Source organism: Gobio gobio (genome assembly GCF_949357685.1).
Source record: "Gobio gobio genome assembly, chromosome: 4".
Taxonomy (NCBI): domain Eukaryota; kingdom Metazoa; phylum Chordata; class Actinopteri; order Cypriniformes; family Gobionidae; genus Gobio; species Gobio gobio.
The window spans coordinates 1,942,847-1,967,025 of NC_137100.1; the positions used below are offsets into that span (position 1 = coordinate 1,942,847).

At 34.5% G+C, this 24,179-nt stretch overlaps 1 protein-coding gene across 1 annotated transcript; it reads right to left on the reverse strand.

The window, feature by feature from the left end:
• Window positions 1-226: 226 nt before the first annotated feature.
• Window positions 227-23,526, reverse strand: LOC307125152 (endoplasmic reticulum chaperone BiP-like). The gene is made up of 9 exons (XM_079814798.1): window positions 23,404-23,526; window positions 16,061-16,212; window positions 14,686-14,917; window positions 14,470-14,607; window positions 14,283-14,395; window positions 12,465-12,855; window positions 8,724-8,961; window positions 8,471-8,638; window positions 227-2,387 (listed from the first exon to the last, which is right to left on the reverse strand). Exons 2-9 carry the CDS (start codon window positions 16,174-16,176, stop codon window positions 1,822-1,824), a joined length of 1,962 nt encoding a protein of 653 aa, XP_079670924.1. The 5' UTR covers window positions 16,177-16,212; window positions 23,404-23,526; the 3' UTR covers window positions 227-1,821.
• Between the last annotated feature and the right edge of the window lie 653 nt (window positions 23,527-24,179).

Consider the following 24,179-nt stretch of genomic DNA (forward strand, 5'->3'; position numbering starts at 1 on the left):
ACAACTGCTTTATGCAGATACAACTGTATATTTATGTAGGGCCCTATGAAATCAGTTTAATTTTTTTCCCAAATTCCGTTTAATCTTTTCTCAAATGCTGTTTTAATTTTTGCTAATTCCTTTTTTTTTTCGTTTTAATTTTTGGGAATTCAGTTTTTTTACCCTTAACTGTTATTTTAGCCGTAAAAAGAGTGTGTTTTAATGTTAATATAATAGAACATAAAATAGGAATGACCTTAAATTTATTGAGGTAACAAACATCACATTTACTTTTCAGGACAAATACAGCATGATGCAACATAACACTGCACTCGAAGTACTTCAAGTCACAACAAAATATTAGTGCTGTGAATTGATCATTAAAAAAAACAACGAATTAATCACATTTTTTGTTATAAATCATGATTAATTGCAATTAAAAACATTGGAGTTTTTAATATTGTAATAATTTCAGTTACTCTCCAAATTAATGAAGAAACAATTGAAAGACAGTAATGGCATCTTTTTATGAATGAAGGCCAGTATCACTGATAATAATGTCTATATGAAACATTGATGACATAACTGAAAGCTACCAATTTCAACATTTATTAGGTTTTAAAAAAATAATTTAATTGAACTTAAAACAATCTTTACATAAACCCATTATAATAAATGTTATATTTACCTGTGGCCTTCCCTGTCAGACACAGTCTACACAGAAATTGAATAAAGTTATCAACACCTTTCTTAACAGCATAAATAATAAGTGAAATATAGATGAATCATCATTAAAGCTCTGTTCCTGTTGTTCTTTGAAGATTAATGACAGACATTATCAGTGCTACTGTCACTTTAAGATCTACCGCTGCCGAACATGACGCCTCTCCCGTGCATCTCATTTTCTCTCAAGTTCATTTAAGACATTATTTTCCATACAGTACATTAAAGTGCATTAAAAACAAGGCAAAATACAGCAAGCCCTCCCCGCGAGGGAACTGCTCGGCTCGGTACTGAGGGCTTAGCGTTGAGTTTCTTAACTTTTCCGCCGCCGAAAGCAGAGCCGTGGAGCCGCTTCGCCACACTCTCAGTGTTTTGAAGGCGGAGCTGAAATGACGCGAGGGGTTGTGTCGCCCAGATTTGCTTCCTCCGATCTGCATTTTCCCCAGACATTCGTTCTTCTCCCACACAAAACCGCATTTCATTCCAAATATGTAAAATTCTGCGTTAACAATAGATTCCGCGATAATATGCCGATTCCGTGATCGCGGAAATCATAGGGCCCTACTTATGTCACTTTAGCATTGCAATCACTTGAATATACAGCTACAAGATATCGCGCTAAAAACCCTTCAGTCATGAATGAGCGCGTCTGCCTGCTGATCGCTGATTGGCTGGAAGTGTGTGCTCATCGGCGACGTACACACCAATGCCAGATGACTCTGCATGTTACTCTCAACCCATTGGTAGGCAAACTCATGAACTCGAACGTGATGTCACAGTTTTATATTTATAGAATTTTTCTCCGCAGCCAAACGCCGCACGCCGGAGAGCCGGCACGGTGCCGGAATACTTTAAGCCCTGTGTTTAATTGGTGGTAGAAATCTCTTCTACATTTTCCAGATTTTCAATAAATAACTTTTCGCACGTCACATGGAATTTACCCAGAACCCCCTCCAGAACTGCCTGAAAACAGCAGCTTCGAGCCTCAATCCAGGCTGACTAAATCTCCACCGGAGTGAAGAGAAAACAAATGCAACTCATAACGCATCCCACAAGTCTTTCCCGAAGAGATCGGTTCGTGCAAAAAAATGTCCAATATGTACACCTGGCGCGATCGCTCTACAACTCGTCCTTGTCGCCCTGCTCCTCGCCCTCCTCTGGCGGTGGGCCGCCCGCGCTCCCGTAAAGCTTGCTGACGATTGGCTGCACGATCTCCTCCAGCTCCTTCTTCTTGGCCTGGAAGTCCTCCAGCTCTGCGTCCTGATGCGCCTCCAGCCACTCGATCTTCTCCTCCACCGCCTTCTCGATGGCCTCCTTGTCCTCGGAGGACAGCTTTCCGCCCAGCTTCTCCTTGTCCCCGATCTGGTTCTTCAGGGAGTAGGCGTAGCTCTCCAGCTCGTTGCGCGAGTCGATGCGCTCCTTCAGCTTCTTGTCCTCGTCCGCGAACCGCTCCGCCTCGTTCACCATGCGCTCGATGTCCTCGGGGGTCAGCCGGTTCTGGTCGTTGGTGATGGTGATCTTGTTCTTGTTGCCCGTGCCTTTATCTTCGGCTGTGACGCGGAGGATGCCGTTCACGTCGATCTCGAAGGTCACCTCGATCTGAGGGACGCCGCGGGGGGCCGGAGGGATGCCCGTAAGGTCAAAGGTTCCCAGGAGGTGGTTGTCTTTGGTCAGGGGACGCTCACCTGGAAACAGAAGGAGAGGGAGACACATTTAACGATATGCCATATAGTCTAGTAGGTTAAAGGGTTAGTTCACCCAAAAATGAAAATTCTGTCATTAATTACTGACCCTTATGTCGTTCGAGACCCGTAAGACCTCCGTTCATATTCGGAACACAAATGAAGATATTTTTGTTGAAAGCTGATGCTGAGAAAGGCTTCAGATAGGCCTCCATTGGCATTCAGTACACTTATACTCCCAAGACGGATAAAAGGCACTTAAAACATCGTTACAAAGTCCATCTCACCACAGTGACTCTACAATAATCTTACGATGCGACGACAATAGTTTTTGTGCGCAAAAAAAATCAAAATAACACCTTTTTCCAACTTGTTACTGCCTTCCGTGTGTGCCTCCACGACGCATGCGCGAGAATATGAGCAGATCCGGCGTTCGGACACATGAGCCAGAAGTGATTTGTTTACAGCAGAGGAAGACGCGCGTATCTCAGCTGTTGAATTCTACACTGATCGTGCTTTAGGTCTCGGTGTAGTTCTCAAAATGGGGTAAAGTGGCATTTCATGGATTCCCGAACGCCGGATCTGCTCATATTCTCACGCATGCGTCGTGGAGACACACGCGGAAGACAAGAACAAGCTGGATAAAGTCGTTATTTAGATTTTTTTTGCGCACAAAAACTATTGTCGTCGCTTCGTAAGATTATTGTAGAGTCACTGTGGTGAGATGGACTTTGTAATGACGTTTTTAGTGCCTTTTATGGGTCTTGTGAGTGTAAATGTACTGAATGCCAATGGAGGCCTATCTGAAGCCTTTCTCAGCATCAGCTTTACACTAAAATATCTTCATTTGTGTCTGAAGATGAACGGAGGTCTGATGGGTCTCGAACGACATAAGGGTGAGTAATTAATGACAGAATTTTCATTTTTGGGTGAACTAACCCTTTAAACTAGTGCACTATTACTATGAATACATTAATAATGCCCTTAATATTCAGGATAAGAGGCAAAAATACCTCCGTGTGATATTAACTATATTAAATGACAATCTAAAAAGGCACACAAAGAGTAATTTTAATCCAAATATCAGCACAATTATGTGATTGTTTATCGAATGGTTTTATAAAATCATTAAGTTAAGACACAATATTGCCCGTTTTTGCCCATGAAAATAGTTCCAAACAAAGCCATGGGACCGTTTTGAGTCTCTGATCGACACACGGCAGCGTTTCACTTCTGAATGAATCGGTTGAGTGAATGATTCAATGACTCACTCATTGAGACAAATGCTTAGTTCCTGAATGAATCGGTTGAGTGAATGATTCAATGACTCACTCATTAAGACAAATGCTTAGTTCCTGAATGAATCGGTTGAGTGAATGATTTAATGACTCACTCATTAAGACAAATGCTTAGTTCCTGAATGAATCGGTTGAGTGAATGATTTAATGACTCACTCATTAAGACAAATGCTTAGTTCCTGAATGAATCGGTTGAGTGAATGATTCAATGACTCACTCATTAAGACAAATGCTTAGTTCCTGAATGAATCGGTTGAGTGAATGATTTAATGACTCACTCATTAAGACAAATGCTTAGTTCCTGAATGAATCGGTTGAGTGAATGATTTAATGACTCACTCATTAAGACAAATGCTTAGTTCCTGAATGAATCAGCCACTTGAACATTTGACTAAGCAAATCAGTTGAGTGAATGATTCAATGACTCACTTTAAGAGAGTCAAATGCTTTGATCCTGAATGAATCAGCTGCTTGAATGAATCGGTTGAGTGAATGATTCAATGACTCACTCATTAAGAGAGTCAAATCCTTAGTTCCTGAATGAATCGGTTGAGTGAATGATTCAATGACTCACTCATTGAGACAAATGCTTCGTTCCTGAATGAATCGGTTGAGTGAATGATTCAATGACTCACTCATTAAGACAAATGCTTAGTTCCTGAATGAATCGGTTGAGTGAATGATTCAATGACTCACTCATTAAGACAAATGCTTCGTTCCTGAATGAATCGGTTGAGTGAATGATTCAATGACTCACTCATTAAGACAAATGCTTCGTTCCTGAATGAATCGGTTGAGTGAATGATTCAATGACTCACTCATTAAGACAAATGCTTCGTTCCTGAATGAATCGGTTGAGTGAATGATTTAATGACTCACTCATTAAGACAAATACTTAGTTCCTGAATGAATCGGTTGAGTGAATGATTTAATGACTCACTCATTAAGACAAATGCTTCGTTCCTGAATGAATCGGTTGAGTGAATGATTTAATGACTCACTCATTAAGACAAATGCTTCATTCCTGAATGAATCGGTTGAGTGAATGATTTAATGACTCACTCATTAAGACAAATGCTTCGTTCCTGAATGAATCGGTTGAGTGAATGATTCAATGACTCACTCATTAAGACAAATGCTTCGTTCCTGAATGAATCGGTTGAGTGAATGATTCAATGACTCACTCATTTAGACAAATGCTTCGTTCCTGAATGAATCGGTTGAGTGAATGATTCAATGACTCACTCATTAAGACAAATGCTTCGTTCCTGAATGAATCGGTTGAGTGAATGATTTAATGACTCACTCATTAAGACAAATACTTAGTTCCTGAATGAATCGGTTGAGTGAATGATTTAATGACTCACTCATTAAGACAAATGCTTCGTTCCTGAATGAATCGGTTGAGTGAATGATTTAATGACTCACTCATTAAGACAAATGCTTCGTTCCTGAATGAATCGGTTGAGTGAATGATTTAATGACTCCCTCATTAAGACAAATGCTTCGTTCCTGAATGAATCGGTTGAGTGAATGATTTAATGACTCACTCATTAAGACAAATGCTTCGTTCCTGAATGAATCGGTTGAGTGAATGATTCAATGACTCACTCATTAAGACAAATGCTTCGTTCCTGAATGAATCGGTTGAGTGAATGATTTAATGACTCACTCATTAAGACAAATGCTTCGTTCCTGAATGAATCGGTTGAGTGAATGATTTAATGACTCACTCATTAAGACAAATGCTTAGTTCCTGAATGAATTGGTTGAGTGAATGATTTAATGACTCCCTCATTAAGACAAATGCTTCGTTCCTGAATGAATCGGTTGAGTGAATGATTTAATGACTCACTCATTAAGACAAATGCTTCGTTCCTGAATGAATCGGTTGAGTGAATGATTCAATGACTCACTCATTAAGACAAATGCTTCGTTCCTGAATGAATCGGTTGAGTGAATGATTTAATGACTCACTCATTAAGACAAATGCTTCGTTCCTGAATGAATCGGTTGAGTGAATGATTTAATGACTCACTCATTAAGACAAATGCTTAGTTCCTGAATGAATTGGTTGAGTGAATGATTTGATGACTCACTCATTAAGACAAATGCTTAGTTCCTGAATGAATCGGTTGAGTGAATGATTTGATGACTCACTCATTAAGACAAATGCTTAGTTCCTGAATGAATCGGTTGAGTGAATGATTTGATGACTCACTCATTAAGACAAATGCTTAGTTCCTGAATGAATCGGTTGAGTGAATGATTTAATGACTCACTCATTAAGACAAATACTTAGTTCCTGAATGAATCGGTTGAGTGAATGATTTAATGACTCACTCATTAAGACAAATGATTCGTTCCTGAATGAATCGGTTGAGTGAATGATTCAATGACTCACTCATTGAGACAAATGCTTAGTTCCTGAATGAATCGGTTGAGTGAATGATTCAATGACTCACTCATTAAGACAAATGCTTCGTTCCTGAATGAATCGGTTAAGTGAATGATTCAATGACTCACTCATTAAGACAAATGCTTCGTTCCTGAATGAATCGGTTAAGTGAATGATTCAATGACTCACTCATTAAGACAAATGCTTCGTTCCTGAATGAATCGGTTGAGTGAATGATTCAATGACTCACTCATTAAGACAAATGCTTCGTTCCTGAATGAATCGGTTAAGTGAATGATTCAATGACTCACTCATTAAGACAAATGCTTTGTTCCTGAATGAATCGGTTAAGTGAATGATTCAATGACTCACTCATTAAGACAAATGCTTCGTTCCTGAATGAATCGGTTGAGTGAATGATTCAATGACTCACTCATTAAGACAAATGCTTAGTTCCTGAATGAATCGGTTGAGTGAATGATTTAATGACTCACTCATTAAGACAAATGCTTCGTTCCTGAATGAATCGGTTGAGTGAATGATTCAATGACTCACTCATTAAGACAAATGCTTAGTTCCTGAATGAATCGGTTGAGTGAATGATTTAATGACTCACTCATTAAGACAAATGCTTAGTTCCTGAATGAATCGGTTGAGTGAATGATTTAATGACTCACTCATTAAGACAAATGCTTAGTTCCTGAATGAATCGGTTGAGTGAATGATTCAATGACTCACTCATTAAGACAAATACTTAGTTCCTGAATGAATCGGTTGAGTGAATGATTTAATGACTCACTCATTAAGACAAATGCTTCGTTCCTGAATGAATCGGTTGAGTGAATGATTTAATGACTCACTCATTAAGACAAATGCTTAGTTCCTGAATGAATCGGTTGAGTGAATGATTCAATGACTCACTCATTAAGACAAATACTTAGTTCCTGAATGAATCGGTTGAGTGAATGATTTAATGACTCACTCATTAAGACAAATGCTTCGTTCCTGAATGAATCAGCCACTTGAACATTTGACTAAGCAAATCAGTTGAGTGAATGATTCAATGACTCACTTTAAGAGAGTCAAATGCTTTGATCCTGAATGAATCAGCTGCTTGAATGAATCGGTTGAGTGAATGATTCAATGACTCACTCATTAAGAGAGTCAAATCCTTAGTTCCTGAATGAATCGGTTGAGTGAATGATTCAATGACTCACTCATTGAGACAAATGCTTCGTTCCTGAATGAATCGGTTGAGTGAATGATTCAATGACTCACTCATTAAGACAAATGCTTAGTTCCTGAATGAATCGGTTGAGTGAATGATTCAATGACTCACTCATTAAGACAAATGCTTCGTTCCTGAATGAATCGGTTGAGTGAATGATTCAATGACTCACTCATTAAGACAAATGCTTCGTTCCTGAATGAATCGGTTGAGTGAATGATTCAATGACTCACTCATTAAGACAAATGCTTCGTTCCTGAATGAATCGGTTGAGTGAATGATTTAATGACTCACTCATTAAGACAAATACTTAGTTCCTGAATGAATCGGTTGAGTGAATGATTTAATGACTCACTCATTAAGACAAATGCTTCGTTCCTGAATGAATCGGTTGAGTGAATGATTCAATGACTCACTCATTAAGACAAATGCTTAGTTCCTGAATGAATCGGTTGAGTGAATGATTCAATGACTCACTCATTAAGACAAATGCTTCGTTCCTGAATGAATCGGTTGAGTGAATGATTCAATGACTCACTCATTAAGACAAATGCTTCGTTCCTGAATGAATCGGTTGAGTGAATGATTCAATGACTCACTCATTAAGACAAATGCTTCGTTCCTGAATGAATCGGTTGAGTGAATGATTTAATGACTCACTCATTAAGACAAATACTTAGTTCCTGAATGAATCGGTTGAGTGAATGATTTAATGACTCACTCATTAAGACAAATGCTTCGTTCCTGAATGAATCGGTTGAGTGAATGATTTAATGACTCACTCATTAAGACAAATGCTTCATTCCTGAATGAATCGGTTGAGTGAATGATTTAATGACTCACTCATTAAGACAAATGCTTCGTTCCTGAATGAATCGGTTGAGTGAATGATTCAATGACTCACTCATTAAGACAAATGCTTCGTTCCTGAATGAATCGGTTGAGTGAATGATTCAATGACTCACTCATTAAGACAAATGCTTCGTTCCTGAATGAATCGGTTGAGTGAATGATTCAATGACTCACTCATTAAGACAAATGCTTCGTTCCTGAATGAATCAGCCACTTGAACATTTGACTAAGCAAATCAGTTGAGTGAATGATTCAATGACTCACTTTAAGAGAGTCAAATTTTCACTTTGAAGTGCAACTTGACGCTCACCTTCATAAACTTTGATGGTGACGGTGGGCTGGTTGTCGGAAGCGGTGGAGAAGATCTGGGATTTCTTGGTGGGCACGACGGTGTTCCTGGGAATCAGCTTGGTCATCACTCCTCCAACGGTCTCAATGCCCAGGGTCAAAGGGCACACGTCCAGGAGCACCAGGTTACCTGAAGGACAGGATTCAGTGGTTTGGCATGGAAAGGGTGGTTTGACTACTCGTGAGGTCATGCGGGGGAATATTGAGAGGCTCACCGGTGGTCTCTTCTCCGGACAGAACTCCGGCCTGGACCGCTGCTCCGTACGCCACAGCCTCGTCCGGGTTGATGCCTCTGGACGGCTCTTTGCCGTTGAACAGCTCCTTCACCAGCTGCTGGATCTTGGGGATCCGGGTGGAGCCGCCCACCAGCACAATCTCATCGATATCGTCCTTCTTCAGGTCAGAATCCTCCAGAACCTTCTGCACTGGCTTCATGGTGGCGCGGAACAGATCCTGCCCGGGGAAACACACACACACACACACACACACACACACACACACACACACACCTCGTTTAATATTCCCATTTAGCACTTTCATTTTTATTTTAGTACCCAAGTAAAAATGAATATTATAAAGCTGAAATAAGTACAAGTTCTCATTTCAGTTTTCCCTTATAGTTTAATATTTCTATTTAGTTTGTTCATTTTCATCTTAAGTTTAGTAATTCAGTACTTAAGGAAAAATGAATAACTGAAATATATAAAGACTTTCAAAATATTTTAGTTGCATTTTTAATCTCCTTATAGTTTAATATTTCCGTTTTATTTTTTCGACATTATTTTAGTTTCAGTAACAAATATTCTCTCCTTTAGTTTTAATATTTCCATTAAATGTAATTATTTTATATTGCTTTGTTTAATATTTCCACATATTTTAGTTTCAGTAAGTTAGGATAAACTAAATTAAATATTAAAATAAGTCTGACTTATTGAAACTAAAGTGGGAATATTAAACAAGGCAAAATAAATTAAATTTAATGGAAATAACTAAATTAAATATTAAAATGTCTTTTATTTTTAGTTGTAATATTTCCATTTAGTTTTATTTTGGGCAAGTTAATAGTCAAGAAAATGCATCAACTTAATAGAAATAAAACTACAGGTTCTCATCTAGTATTATATACATTTTATTTATTGATTTCCTTTTAATTTAATATTTCTATTTAGTTTAAAGGGGTGGTGAAGCACGATTTCACTTTTCTAACTTTAGCTAGTGTGTGATGTTGCTGTTTGAGCATAAACAACATCAGCAAAGTTACAACGTTCAAAGTTTAAAGCAAAGGGAGATATTTGCTTTTAAAGAAATCAGTTTCTAAGGACTACAGCAAACGGCCGCTAGGGACTACAGACATTCCTCCAGGGTCTCTGACATCACCAGCCCCAATATTTACATAAACCCCTCCTCCGAGAATATTAAATAAGGGGGGCGAGGCCATTTTGTATCGCCGCGGGGAAGAGTTGTTGTGGTATAGTTAGTAGTATAAATCACAGCATGAGACAGACAGGGGTCGGAGGAGAACACCGGAAAATGTGACATGAGACAATATTCGTCTGTATTTGCAACACACGAGCCGCGGTTCAGCTGCGCGAGACACACACTGCCAGTGTGAATGCACAACGGGCGCGCGAGACACACACTGCCAGTGTGAATGCACAACGGGCGCGCGAGACACACACTGCCAGTGTGAATGCACAACGGGCGCGCGAGACACACACTGCCAGTGTGAATGCACAACGGGCGCGCAAGACACACACTGCCAGTGTGAATGCACAACGGGCGCGAGACACAGTGCCAGTGTGAATGCACAACGGGCGCGAGACACACACTGCCAGTGTGAATGCACAACGGGCGCGCGAGACACACACTGCCAGTGTGAATGCACAACGGGCGCAAGACACACACTGCCAGTGTGAATGCACAACGGGCGCGCGAGACACACACTGCCAGTGTGAATGCACAACGGGCGCGCGAGACACACACTGCCAGTGTGAATGCACAACGGGCGCAAGACACACACTGCCAGTGTGAATGCACAACGGGCGCGAGACACACACTGCCAGTGTGAATGCACAACGGGCGCGAGACACACACTGCCAGTGTGAATGCACAACGGGCGCGCGAGACACACACTGCCAGTGTGAATGCACAACAGGCGCGCGGCTCATCTCACGGAGGAAAGCTTCCACAATCTGCACGAGTTCAATGCAGGATTCTTACAACGGCTCGTCCTGAAAGATGGATTTAAAAACAGAAGCTGTTTTACGGGCCACAACATGCAAGTGTGATTTATTTCTCGATGTGTTTTCCTGTAATAGTTTGTGTTGTTAATTGTACGTTGTAGCAAGGAAGTAAACATGACAACGCTCATTTGGCTCTGCTAACCAGTTTGTTAAATGCTCATTCATATTAACGTTATCCGACAAACACCTCACGCTACAAACTCTTTAGATCTCAGCAGTGAACGTGGCATTCGTGTGAATGATTCTCTGATTAGAGCTGTTATGTGTTGATCTACAGGCTAAACATGCTTCTGTGTTTGAGTTGGATACTATAGTAAAGCCAATGTTTAGTGTTCGTTCTTGACAGATATTTGGCTATAATCGTCTAAAAATACAAAAGTGTCATTCAGGAGCGATCACTATAGATCCGCAGTCTTTACTCTTGAGGACTGAACAGCTTCTGCTCCAGCTTCACTAAAATGTTCTGGGTCTGATTCGGGCTCAAACTGGTTTGGTTTTATTGATGCCATTTACTAACCAAAGCACAGGCTACCTGTAAAGGGAAGGGGCGTTTCCAACAAACGTGCACTAGGCGTTTAGCCAATCACAACACACTGGGCCAGCTAACCAATCAGAGCCCATTGTGTATTTTGGAGGGATCGGCTTCATAAAACCCGGAAACCATTAGACGGTTTTTACAAGGAGGGACAGAGCAGTGTAGAATAAAGGTCAAATATATGAAAAATAATGCAAGTTTTTAAAAACGAAGCATGAACACATGGTACAGTGCAGCCCACAAACACAATCAAGCCTTCGGAAGAGTGTGTTTTACCAGCACTTTAATGCATTTAATCAATCATTAATTTCCATTTTTTTTACTATTAACTTAGTGCTCAAGTAAAAATGAACACCTTTTTTGTTGAAATATTAAACTAGAAGGAGATTAATACAACAGAAATATAAAAGACTTTTAAAATAGAAATATTAAACTATGGAAATTTAAAACAAATGTATTTAGTTTTTTATAAATTTTATTTTAGTTTCAGTAAGTTAGTACCCCAGTAAAAATTAATAAATAACAAAATATTAAACCTAAAAAAAAAGGGGAAGTTAAAAATAAGAAATAAGTTCATTTATTCTTTTAGTTTTAATATTTCCATTTAGTTTATTAAATTCTAATTTAGTTTCAGCAAGTTATTACGCAAGTAAAAAATAAACCAAATAGAAATAAATGTTTTTAAAGACTCAAGTACAGGTTCTCATCTAGTATTATTTATATTATTTTCCTTTTAGTTTATACATTTCTATTTAGTTTGAATAAATTACTAAAATTAGGATGAAAATGAAAATTTTTCCAACTAAAATATTTTAAAAAAGTCTTTATATTTCAGTTGTATTTACAATTTCCTTAGTTTAATATTTATATTTCGCTTTATACATTTTTATACATTTTAGTTTCAGTAAGTTAGTACCCAAGTAAAAATCAGTGAACTACATATTAAAAACCTGAAAAAGGAAGTTAAAAATAAGAAATAAGTCTATATTTATTAAATCTTTTAGTTTTCTATTATTTTCTATTATTTCTAAATAGAAAAAACTAATATATAATACTTTTAGTTTAATATTTCTATTTAATTGTATATATTTTTAATGTCCTTTTGTTTGATATCTCTTACTAGTTTAGATCTCAAGTAAAAATGAATAGACTAAAGAATACATAATAAAAGTCCTCACCATGTTGAGCTCCTCAAACTTGGCGCGGGTCAGCGTTTCGGAGAAGTCCTCGCCCTCGAAGAAGGACTCGATCTCGATGCGGGCCTGGTGCTGTGCGGACAGGGCCCTCTTGGCCTTCTCCACCTCGCGCCGCAGCTTCTGCACGGCGCGGTTGTCCTTGCGCACGTCCTTGCCGGTCTTCTTCTTGTAGAGCTTGATGAAGTGCTCCATGACGCGCTGGTCGAAGTCCTCTCCGCCCAGGTGAGTGTCTCCATTGGTGGCCACCACCTCAAACACGCCGTTGTCGATGGTCAGCAGGGACACGTCGAAGGTGCCGCCGCCCAGATCGAACACCAGGATGTTCTTCTCTCCGTCCTTCTTGTCCAGGCCGTAAGCGATGGCGGCGGCGGTTCTGTCGAAAACATCACGGTTACAATCGAAAATAGAGCAGCAAGCAGCCATCATCAGGGTTCAAGCGCAAAGACACGCCAAAACGGCGGAGAGTGTCAGAGCAACTGCACCAATTAAACATTTTAAGATGATTTTAGGCAAAAATGAGAATTTCATGTTTTGTTTAATTATAGCGCCACCAAGAGGCACAAGCCCACCATTTTTTAATGTGTCCTCGGAGTGAGCCCATACATGTGTCAATTTTGGTGAAAATATCTCATTTCGTTTTGGAGTTATAGACATTTATAAAAATGACTGACCCCTGACTTTGATTGGATGTTACTCCCCTTACTATCAATATTTTGACATTTGAGTATTAGTGTTCAGCTCTCGCCCTATGTTTCTGAACTTCTGATGCTGGTTTCGTCTCGATCGGACTAGTGGTTTCCAAGATATCAGCTAACGTTTTCAAGCGCTAAATTACAACGCTGCACAAATCATACACTGAAACCTGGCAAGTCTGGTATCGTTGGACTCGGCAAGGATTCAGGAGACGAAAAAAGTTACTCCCATGAAAATAAGTCACTCACCCAGAGTTATAAGCATTTGAGAAAAATCTCCACTAGGTGGCGCTGTTTCAAAACGTCTCAGGCTCCTTCAGGGCATTTTAGCACATAATTCAAAAAGGACAACAGCCAAAATGGCCAATATGGTAAAATTGGATATCAGTCGACTTGGCATGACATCCTGAATCTAACGAGACCACTTATTATTTTTGGACAAAGTTCAGAAGTAAGAAGCAAAAAAAAAAAGCAATTTTTCGTATCTCCGGACCAGTAGGTGGCGCTGTGCCGAAACGCTGCATGTTGCCTCAGGTCATGCTTGTGATGACATGTACCAAGTTTGGTTTGAATACGATAAAGCGTTGCGGAGATAAAGCCTTAAGTGTATTTTCGCAACCGCTACGTAAAATTTGTTTGCGCGTTTATCGAAAACGATTCGACAAATCAACTTCAATTCCACAACTTTTTGTCAGCATGGTCTGAAGAAGATCTGGTTCAATTTTTGTGAAAAGTGGAACAACGGCCAAGGAGGAGTTCACAAAAGTAAGTTTTTCGGTAAATTAAAAATGGCAGGAATATTTTCATGATGGAAAATGGCGTCATAGGGTTTGTCTCTATCCCTTAGGGTTCAAAAGTTATGACCATAAACATGAATGCAACTTTGGACAGGTGGTGGCGCTAGAGGGATTGAGTTAGAGACACAAAATTTGCTATAGTGACAGATGAGACTATCCTCCATCTGTGTGCCAAACTTCCCCGCAAATGGTTTATGGGATGTCATAGACTCAAGAGTGGAAGAAGAACGCTAACGGTTTCAATAGGAGCCTTCGCACCAGAGCTTGGCCCCCAAATATACTTATAAATAAAGCACCATTTGGGCCCTTACGGCTCGTTGATGATCCTCATGACGTTCAGGCCGGCGATGGTTCCGGCGTCTTTGGTGGCCTGGCGCTGGGCGTCATTGAAGTAAGCGGGAACGGTGACCACAGCGTGTGTGACCTTTAAAAAGAGCGGGAGTTAGCTGTGGAGTTTGACTGCGGCGTTAGCCTCGACGAGCGTTGGCGTCACATTACCTTCTTGCCCAGGTACGCCTCCGCGGTTTCCTTCATTTTAGTCAGAACCATGGCGGAGATCTCCTCAGGGGCAAACGTCTTCATCTGGCCTGAGCCGATGTCCAGCTGGATGTGAGGCTTGTTCTTCTTCTCAATGACCTGGAGGAGAGAAAGCAGGAGTTTAGCATGAGGATGACGGGGTGTGGCACTGGCACAGACGGGCACAGGCTGGCGAACCTTAAAGGGGAAGTACTTGAGGTCCTGCTGGACGGAGGAGTCGCCCCACGTGCGGCCGATCATCCGCTTGGCGTCGAAGACGGTGTTCTCCGGGTTGGAGGTCAGCTGGTTCTTGGCGGCGTCGCCGATGAGCCGCTCTCCTTCGGTGGTGAAGGCCACATATGACGGAGTGATGCGGTTTCCCTGGTCATTGGCGATGATCTCAACACGCCCGTTCTTGAACACGCCAACACTGAGGACACACAGCAATTATGATTATTATATGCTAGAGAAGCGGAGCATGATTTTAAATGTTATACATTAAAAAAAATATATATATACACACACTTTTTTGTCAAATAAACTATAGCATTTAATTTTAAAAAAAAAGTGCAAGATTTTCATTAAATTTTTATATAATCATTCTAGTCATATATATATATATATATATATATATTTATTAGGGCTGACAAAAGATTAATCGCGATTAATCACATCCAAAATAAAAGTTTGTGTTTACATAATATATGTGTGTGTGAACTGTGTATAATTATTATTTATATATATAAAAACACACAAGCATGTATATATTTAAGAAAAAATTATTATATTTATATACAAAATATTTATATATATATATATATATATATATATAATATAAATTATATAAATGCATACAGTATATACACATGCAAATATTTCTTAAATATATACATGAATATTTATATAAACATAATTATATAGAGTACACACAAATATATTATGTAAACAAAAACTCTTATTTTGGATGTGATTAATCTTTTGACAGCCCTAATATTATATATTATATTATATTATATTATATTATATTATATTATATTATATTATATTATATTATATATATACATATACACACACATTAAATAAAAAACAAAATCTGTAAGATGTGTGTTTTTATTATATATATTTTTCTAGTTAAATTAAAAAAAGATACATTATATTAAATTATATATAAAATGAATATAGAAAGTGTATTAAAATGTTGTATACATTTATATTAAATACATTTTCATAAATATTTAGTTTGAGTTAAATACAAAATATATATAAAATACATTTATTGTATTATTTCAGTATTTATTAAATAAAAAAAATAAACGTAATAAATTATGTAAAAACACAAATATGGGTATCGATTAAATATATTTTGATGTAGTTAAATAAGTGTGTATATAAATGTTATACATTTCTTTAAGAAAGGAACCAAATATTATAGCCATAAAATAAAAATGTATGCATAAAGTGTGAATATGTGTGTGTGAATATGTGTGCGTGTGTGAGTGTGTTTTCTTGTCTAGTAAATCAGTGTGAGTGACTCTGCTCATGAACTCTTCCTCTTCCTCTTCCTCTTCCTCACCATGAGTATGTTGTCCCGAGGTCTATTCCCACCACAGTCCCAACGCTCTCCTTCTTATCATCATCTTGGGCAAACACAGCGCCGGCCACCAGCAGAAACAGGCAAAGGACTCGCATCGTGCCGGAGATCTGGGGTCAAATCCTCACCAGTGTCTGTCAAGAACACGTCAAACGAAGGTCAAAGGTCAAGAACATCATACTGAACACGTCACTCACGGCTGGGAAAGCTAAAGCAGAACATCATGCAATAACTCAAGTTCATAATCATAATTACATCAGGATATTTTAACCAGGAATGGCATGAATGGATGCATTGAGTGCATGTAAGAAAGCATCGTTAAAGGACATTTATGAACTAGTTATGAGCCAATAGCCATTGAACAAATCAAAATTAATCATGCGGATATTAAAAACATGTTCCATGAAGATATACATCATAAATGTATTATTAGGAGTAATAAGCATTGATAAGGACTTCATTTGCACAACTTTAAAGGAGATTCTCAATATTTAGATGTTAATGCACCCTCAGATTATCCAAATATAGCCAACAAAACACACATCAAGGGAGATATTATTTATGTAGAAATATTAAATACTAAAAATATGATCCTTATAATGGTTGTGGTGATTTTATCCATTGGATTTGCCCAAAAATAATTATATTATTTGATTAGTCAGAGTAACTCAACCTCGTGGTGCATCACATACTCATTAATACGATTTATGACAAATATTAATATTATTTAAACACATAAACCCCATTTAGGGCAACTATTAATATTATTTAAACACATAAACCCCATTTAGGGCAAATATTAATATTATTTAAACACATAAACCCCATTTAGGGCAAATATTAATATTATTTAAACACATAAACCCCATTTAGGGCAACTATTAATATTATTTAAACACATAAACCCCATTTAGGGCAAATATTAATATTATTTAAACACATAAACCCAATTTAGGACAAATATTAATATTATTTAAACACATAAACCCCATTTAGGGCAAATATTAATATTATTTAAAACACATAAACCCCATTTAGGACAAATATTAATATTATTTAAACACATAAACCCCATTTAGGGCAACTATTAATATTATTTAAACACATAAACCCCATTTAGGGCAAATATTAATATGATTTAAACACATAAACCCCATTTAGGACAAATATTAATATTATTTAAACACATAAACCCCATTTAGGACAAATATTAATATTATTTAAACACATAAACCCCATTTAGGACAAATATTAATATTATTTAAACACATAAACCCCATTTAGGACAAATATTAATATTATTTAAACACATAAACCCCATTGAGGGCAAATATTAATATTATTTAAAACACATAAACCCCATTTAGGGCAAATATTAATATTATTTAAACACATAAACCCCATTTAGGGCAAATATTAATATTATTTAAACACATAAACCCCATTTAGGGCAAATATTAATATTATTTAAACACATAAACCCAATTTAGGACAAATATTAATATTATTTAAACACATAAACCCCATTTAGGACAAATATTAATATTATTTAAACACATTAAACACATAAACCCCATTTAGGGCAAATATTAATATTATTTAAACACATAAACCCCATTTAGGACAAATATTAATATTATTTAAAACACATAAACCCCATTTAGGACAAATATTAATATTATTTAAACACATAAACCCCATTTAGGGCAAATATTAATATTATTTAAACACATAAACCCCATTTAGGGCAAATATTAATATTATTTAAACACATAAACCCCATTTAGGGCAAATATTAATATTATTTAAACACATAAACCCCATTTAGGGCAAATATTAATATTATTTAAAACACATAAACCCCATTTAGGGCAAATATTAATATTATTTAAACACATAAACCCCATTTAGGGCAAATATTAATATTATTTAAACACATAAACCCCATTTAGGGCAAATATTAATATTATTTAAACACATAAACCCAATTTAGGACAAATATTAATATTATTTAAACACATAAACCCCATTTAGGACAAATATTAATATTATTTAAACACATAAACCCCATTTAGGACAAATATTAATATTATTTAAACACATAAACCCCATTTAGGGCAAATATTAATATTATTTAAAACACATAAACCCCATTTAGGGCAAATATTAATATTATTTAAACACATAAACCCCATTTAGGACAAATATTAATATTATTTAAACACATAAACCCCATTTAGGGCAAATATTAATATTATTTAAACACATAAACCCAATTTAGGACAAATATTAATATTATTTAAACACATAAACCCCATTTAGGACAAATATTAATATTATTTAAACACATTAAACACATAAACCCCATTTAGGGCAAATATTAATATTATTTAAACACATAAACCCCATTTAGGACAAATATTAATATTATTTAAAACACATAAACCCCATTTAGGACAAATATTAATATTATTTAAACACATAAACCCCATTTAGGGCAAATATTAATATTATTTAAACACATAAACCCCATTTAGGGCAAATATTAATATTATTTAAAACACATAAACCCCATTTAGGGCAAATATTAATATTATTTAAACACATAAACCCCATTTAGGGCAAATATTAATATTATTTAAACACATAAACCCCATTTATGGCAAATATTAATATTATTTAAACACATAAACCCCATTTATGGCAAATATTAATATTATTTAAACACATAAACCCCATTTAGGACAAATATTAATATTATTTAAACACATAAACCCCATTTAGGACAAATATTAATATTATTTAAAACACATAAACCCCATTTAGGACAAATATTAATATTATTTAAACACATAAACCCCATTTAGGGCAAATATTAATATTATTTAAACACATAAACCCCATTTAGGGCTAATATTAATATTATTTAAAACACATAAACCCCATTTATGGCAAATATTAATATTATTTAAACACATAAACCCCATTTATGGCAAATATTAATATTATTTAAACACATAAACCCCATTTATGGCAAATATTAATATTATTTAAACACATAAACCCCATTTATGGCAAATATTAATATTATTTAAACACATAAACCCAATTTAGGACAAATATTAATATTATTTAAACACATAAACCCCATTTAGGACAAATATTAATATTATTTAAACACATTAAACACATAAACCCCATTTAGGGCAAATATTAATTTTATTTAAACACATAAACCCCATTTAGGGCAAATATTAATATTATTTAAACACATAAACCCCATTTATGGCAAATATTAATATTATTTAAACACATAAACCCCATTTAGGACAAATATTAATATTATTTAAACACATAAACCCCATTTAGGACAAATATTAATATTATTTAAAACACAAACCCCATTTAGGACAAATATTAATATTATTTAAACACATAAACCCCATTTATGGCAAATATTAATATTATTTAAACACATAAACCCCATTTATGGCAAATATTAATATTATTTAAACACATAAACCCCATTTATGGCAAATATTTATATTATTTAAACACATAAACCCCATTTATGGCTAATATTAATATTATTTAAACACATAAACCCAATTTAGGACAAATATTAATATTATTTAAACACATAAACCCCATTTAGGACAAATATTAATATTATTTAAACACATTAAACACATAAACCCCATTTAGGGCAAATATTAATATTATTTAAACACATAAACCCCATTTATGCCAAATATTATTATTATTTAAAACACATAAACCCCATTTATGCCAAATATTAATATTATTTAAAACACATAAACCCCATTTAGGACAAATATTAATATTATTTAAACACATAAACCCCATTTAGGACAAATATTAATATTATTTAAAACACATAAACCCCATTTAGGGCAAATATTAATATTATTTAAACACATAAACCCCATTTATGGCAAATATTAATATTATTTAAAACACATAAACCCCATTTATGGCAAATATTAATATTATTTAAAACACATAAACCCCATTTATGGCAAATATTAATATTATTTAAACACATAAACCCCATTTATGGCAAATATTAATATTATTTAAAACACATAAACCCCATTTATGGCAAATATTAATATTATTTAAAACACATAAACCCCATTTATGGCAAATATTAATATTATTTAAACACATAAACCCCATTTATGGCAAATATTAATATTATTTAAAACACATAAACCCCATTTATGGCAAATATTAATATTATTTAAAACACATAAACCCCATTTATGGCAAATATTAATATTATTTAAACACATAAACCCCATTTATGGCAAATATTAATATTATTTAAACACATAAACCCAATTTAGGACAAATATTAATATTATTTAAACACATAAACCCCATTTAGGACAAATATTAATATTATTTAAACACATTAAACACATAAACCCCATTTAGGGCAAATATTAATATTATTTAAACACATAAACCCCATTTAGGGCAAATATTAATATTATTTAAACACATAAACCCCATTTATGCCAAATATTAATATTATTTAAAACACATAAACCCCATTTAGGACAAATATTAATATTATTTAAACACATAAACCCCATTTAGGGCAAATATTAATATTATTTAAACACATAAACCCCATTTATGGCAAATATTAATATTATTTAAACACATAAACCCCATTTATGGCAAATATTAATATTATTTAAACACATAAACCCCATTTATGGCAAATATTAATATTATTTAAACACATAAACCCCATTTATAGCAAATATTAATATTATTTAAACACATAAACCCCATTTATGGCAAATATTAATATTATTTAAACACATAAACCCCATTTATGGCAAATATTAATATTATTTAAACACATAAACCCCATTTATGCCAAATATTAATATTATTTAAACACATAAACCCCATTTATGCCAAATATTAATATTATTTAAACACATAAACCCCATTTAGGGCAAATATAAATTTTATTTAAACACATAAACCCCATTTAGGGCAAATATTAATTTTATTTAAACACATAAACCCCATTTAGGACAAATATTAATATTATTTAAACACATTAAACACATAAACCCCATTTAGGGCAAATATTAATTTTATTTAAACACATAAACCCCATTTAGGGCAAATATTAATTTTATTTAAACACATAAACCCCATTTAGGACAAATATTAATATTATTTAAACACATTAAACACATAAACCCCATTTAGGGCAAATATTAATATTATTTAAACACATAAACCCCATTTATGCCAAATATTAATATTATTTAAAACACATAAACCCCATTTAGGACAAATATTAATATTATTTAAACACATAAACCCCATTTAGGGCAAATATTAATATTATTTAAACACATTAAACACATAAACCCCATTTAGGACAAATATTAATATTATTTAAACACATAAACCCCATTTAGGACAAATATTAATATTATTTAAAACACATAAACCCCATTTAGGGCAAATATTAATATTATTTAAACACATAAACCCCATTTATGGCAAATATTAATATTATTTAAAACACATAAACCCCATTTATGGCAAATATTAATATTATTTAAAACACATAAACCCCATTTATGGCAAATATTAATATTATTTAAACACATAAACCCCATTTATGGCAAATATTAATATTATTTAAAACACATAAACCCCATTTATGGCAAATATTAATATTATTTAAAACACATAAACCCCATTTATGGCAAATATTAATATTATTTAAACACATAAACCCCATTTATGGCAAATATTAATATTATTTAAAACACATAAACCCCATTTATGGCAAATATTAATATTATTTAAAACACATAAACCCCATTTATGGCAAATATTAATATTATTTAAACACATAAACCCCATTTATGGCAAATATTAATATTATTTAAACACATAAACCCAATTTAGGACAAATATTAATATTATTTAAACACATAAACCCCATTTAGGACAAATATTAATATTATTTAAACACATTAAACACATAAACCCCATTTAGGGCAAATATTAATATTATTTAAACACATAAACCCCATTTAGGGCAAATATTAATATTATTTAAACACATAAACCCCATTTATGCCAAATATTAATATTATTTAAAACACATAAACCCCATTTAGGACAAATATTAATATTATTTAAACACATAAACCCCATTTAGGGCAAATATTAATATTATTTAAACACATAAACCCCATTTATGGCAAATATTAATATTATTTAAACACATAAACCCCATTTATGGCAAATATTAATATTATTTAAACACATAAACCCCATTTATGGCAAATATTAATATTATTTAAACACATAAACCCCATTTATAGCAAATATTAATATTATTTAAACACATAAACCCCATTTATGGCAAATATTAATATTATTTAAACACATAAACCCCATTTATGGCAAATATTAATATTATTTAAACACATAAACCCCATTTATGCCAAATATTAATATTATTTAAACACATAAACCCCATTTATGCCAAATATTAATATTATTTAAACACATAAACCCCATTTAGGGCAAATATAAATTTTATTTAAACACATAAACCCCATTTAGGGCAAATATTAATTTTATTTAAACACATAAACCCCATTTAGGACAAATATTAATATTATTTAAACACATTAAACACATAAACCCCATTTAGGGCAAATATTAATTTTATTTAAACACATAAACCCCATTTAGGGCAAATATTAATTTTATTTAAACACATAAACCCCATTTAGGACAAATATTAATATTATTTAAACACATTAAACACATAAACCCCATTTAGGGCAAATATTAATATTATTTAAACACATAAACCCCATTTATGCCAAATATTAATATTATTTAAAACACATAAACCCCATTTAGGACAAATATTAATATTATTTAAACACATAAACCCCATTTAGGGCAAATATTAATATTATTTAAAACACATAAACCCCCTTTATGCCAAATATTAATATTATTTAAACACATAAACCCCATTTAGGGCAAATATTAATATTATTTAAACACATAAACCCCATTTATGGCAAATATTAATATTATTTAAACACATAAACCCCATTTAGGACAAATATTAATATTATTTAAACACATAAACCCCATTTATGCCAAATATTAATATTATTTAAACACATAAGTTAAGTCCCTCTTGTTGAATGAAAACACATATCCAGTCAAAATAGGGTAATGTTATCTTTAAAGCGGTTTTGTCGGATAATATAAACATATATATCGCTCACCTGATATCGCAGTAAAGTCTCAAAGCGCGTGAATGTGCGGCTTCTCTCTCTCTCTCTCTCTCTCTCTCTCTCTCTCTCTTTCTCTCTCGTGTCGCTTCTGTGTTTCCTGTCGGTCTCGAGCGTAACTCATGCCGCGGCGCTCGCCTGTATATAAACCGTCACCGCTTCCCCGTCGTATCTCGTTGGAAGGCGCTCATTGGCTGAGCGCTGCACGCTGGCTGGTGCTGATTTGCACACGTACTGGTGGCGGCAACGTCAGGAGACAAGTAGCGATTTCATTGGCTCGCGGGAGTGTCAATCTACTCGTGAAGCTTCTGGATGGAGGAGGGTCGCATTTGAACGAGGCCAAGAACCAAAAACTAAACCCTAACCCTAACCCATTTTACGCATACTCACGGGCAGCTCTCAAAATAAGCTTTTGTGCTTGAAATATATCGAGGAATAGTGTGTATAAAAGCATGCAGGTTGCTTACCCTATGAAAGTTTTATTTGAGTGTATTATTATTATTATTATTATTATTATTAAAAAGAGAAACTCGCTCAACTGAGGCAATGATCAATTATACAGTTTTGAGCATTTATCTAACAGCTTCTTTAAGAGATTAAGTGTGAATAAACACTGATGGATGTAGGTGTAAATATGTGGCACATGCATAATTATATTTCTGTGGTTTGGTGACTCACACACAACAAATGATTTTCTGTCATGTTCTGATGCAATGATAAGGAACAACCTGGCAATGTTCTGCAATATTTAATCAAAATTACACGTACGA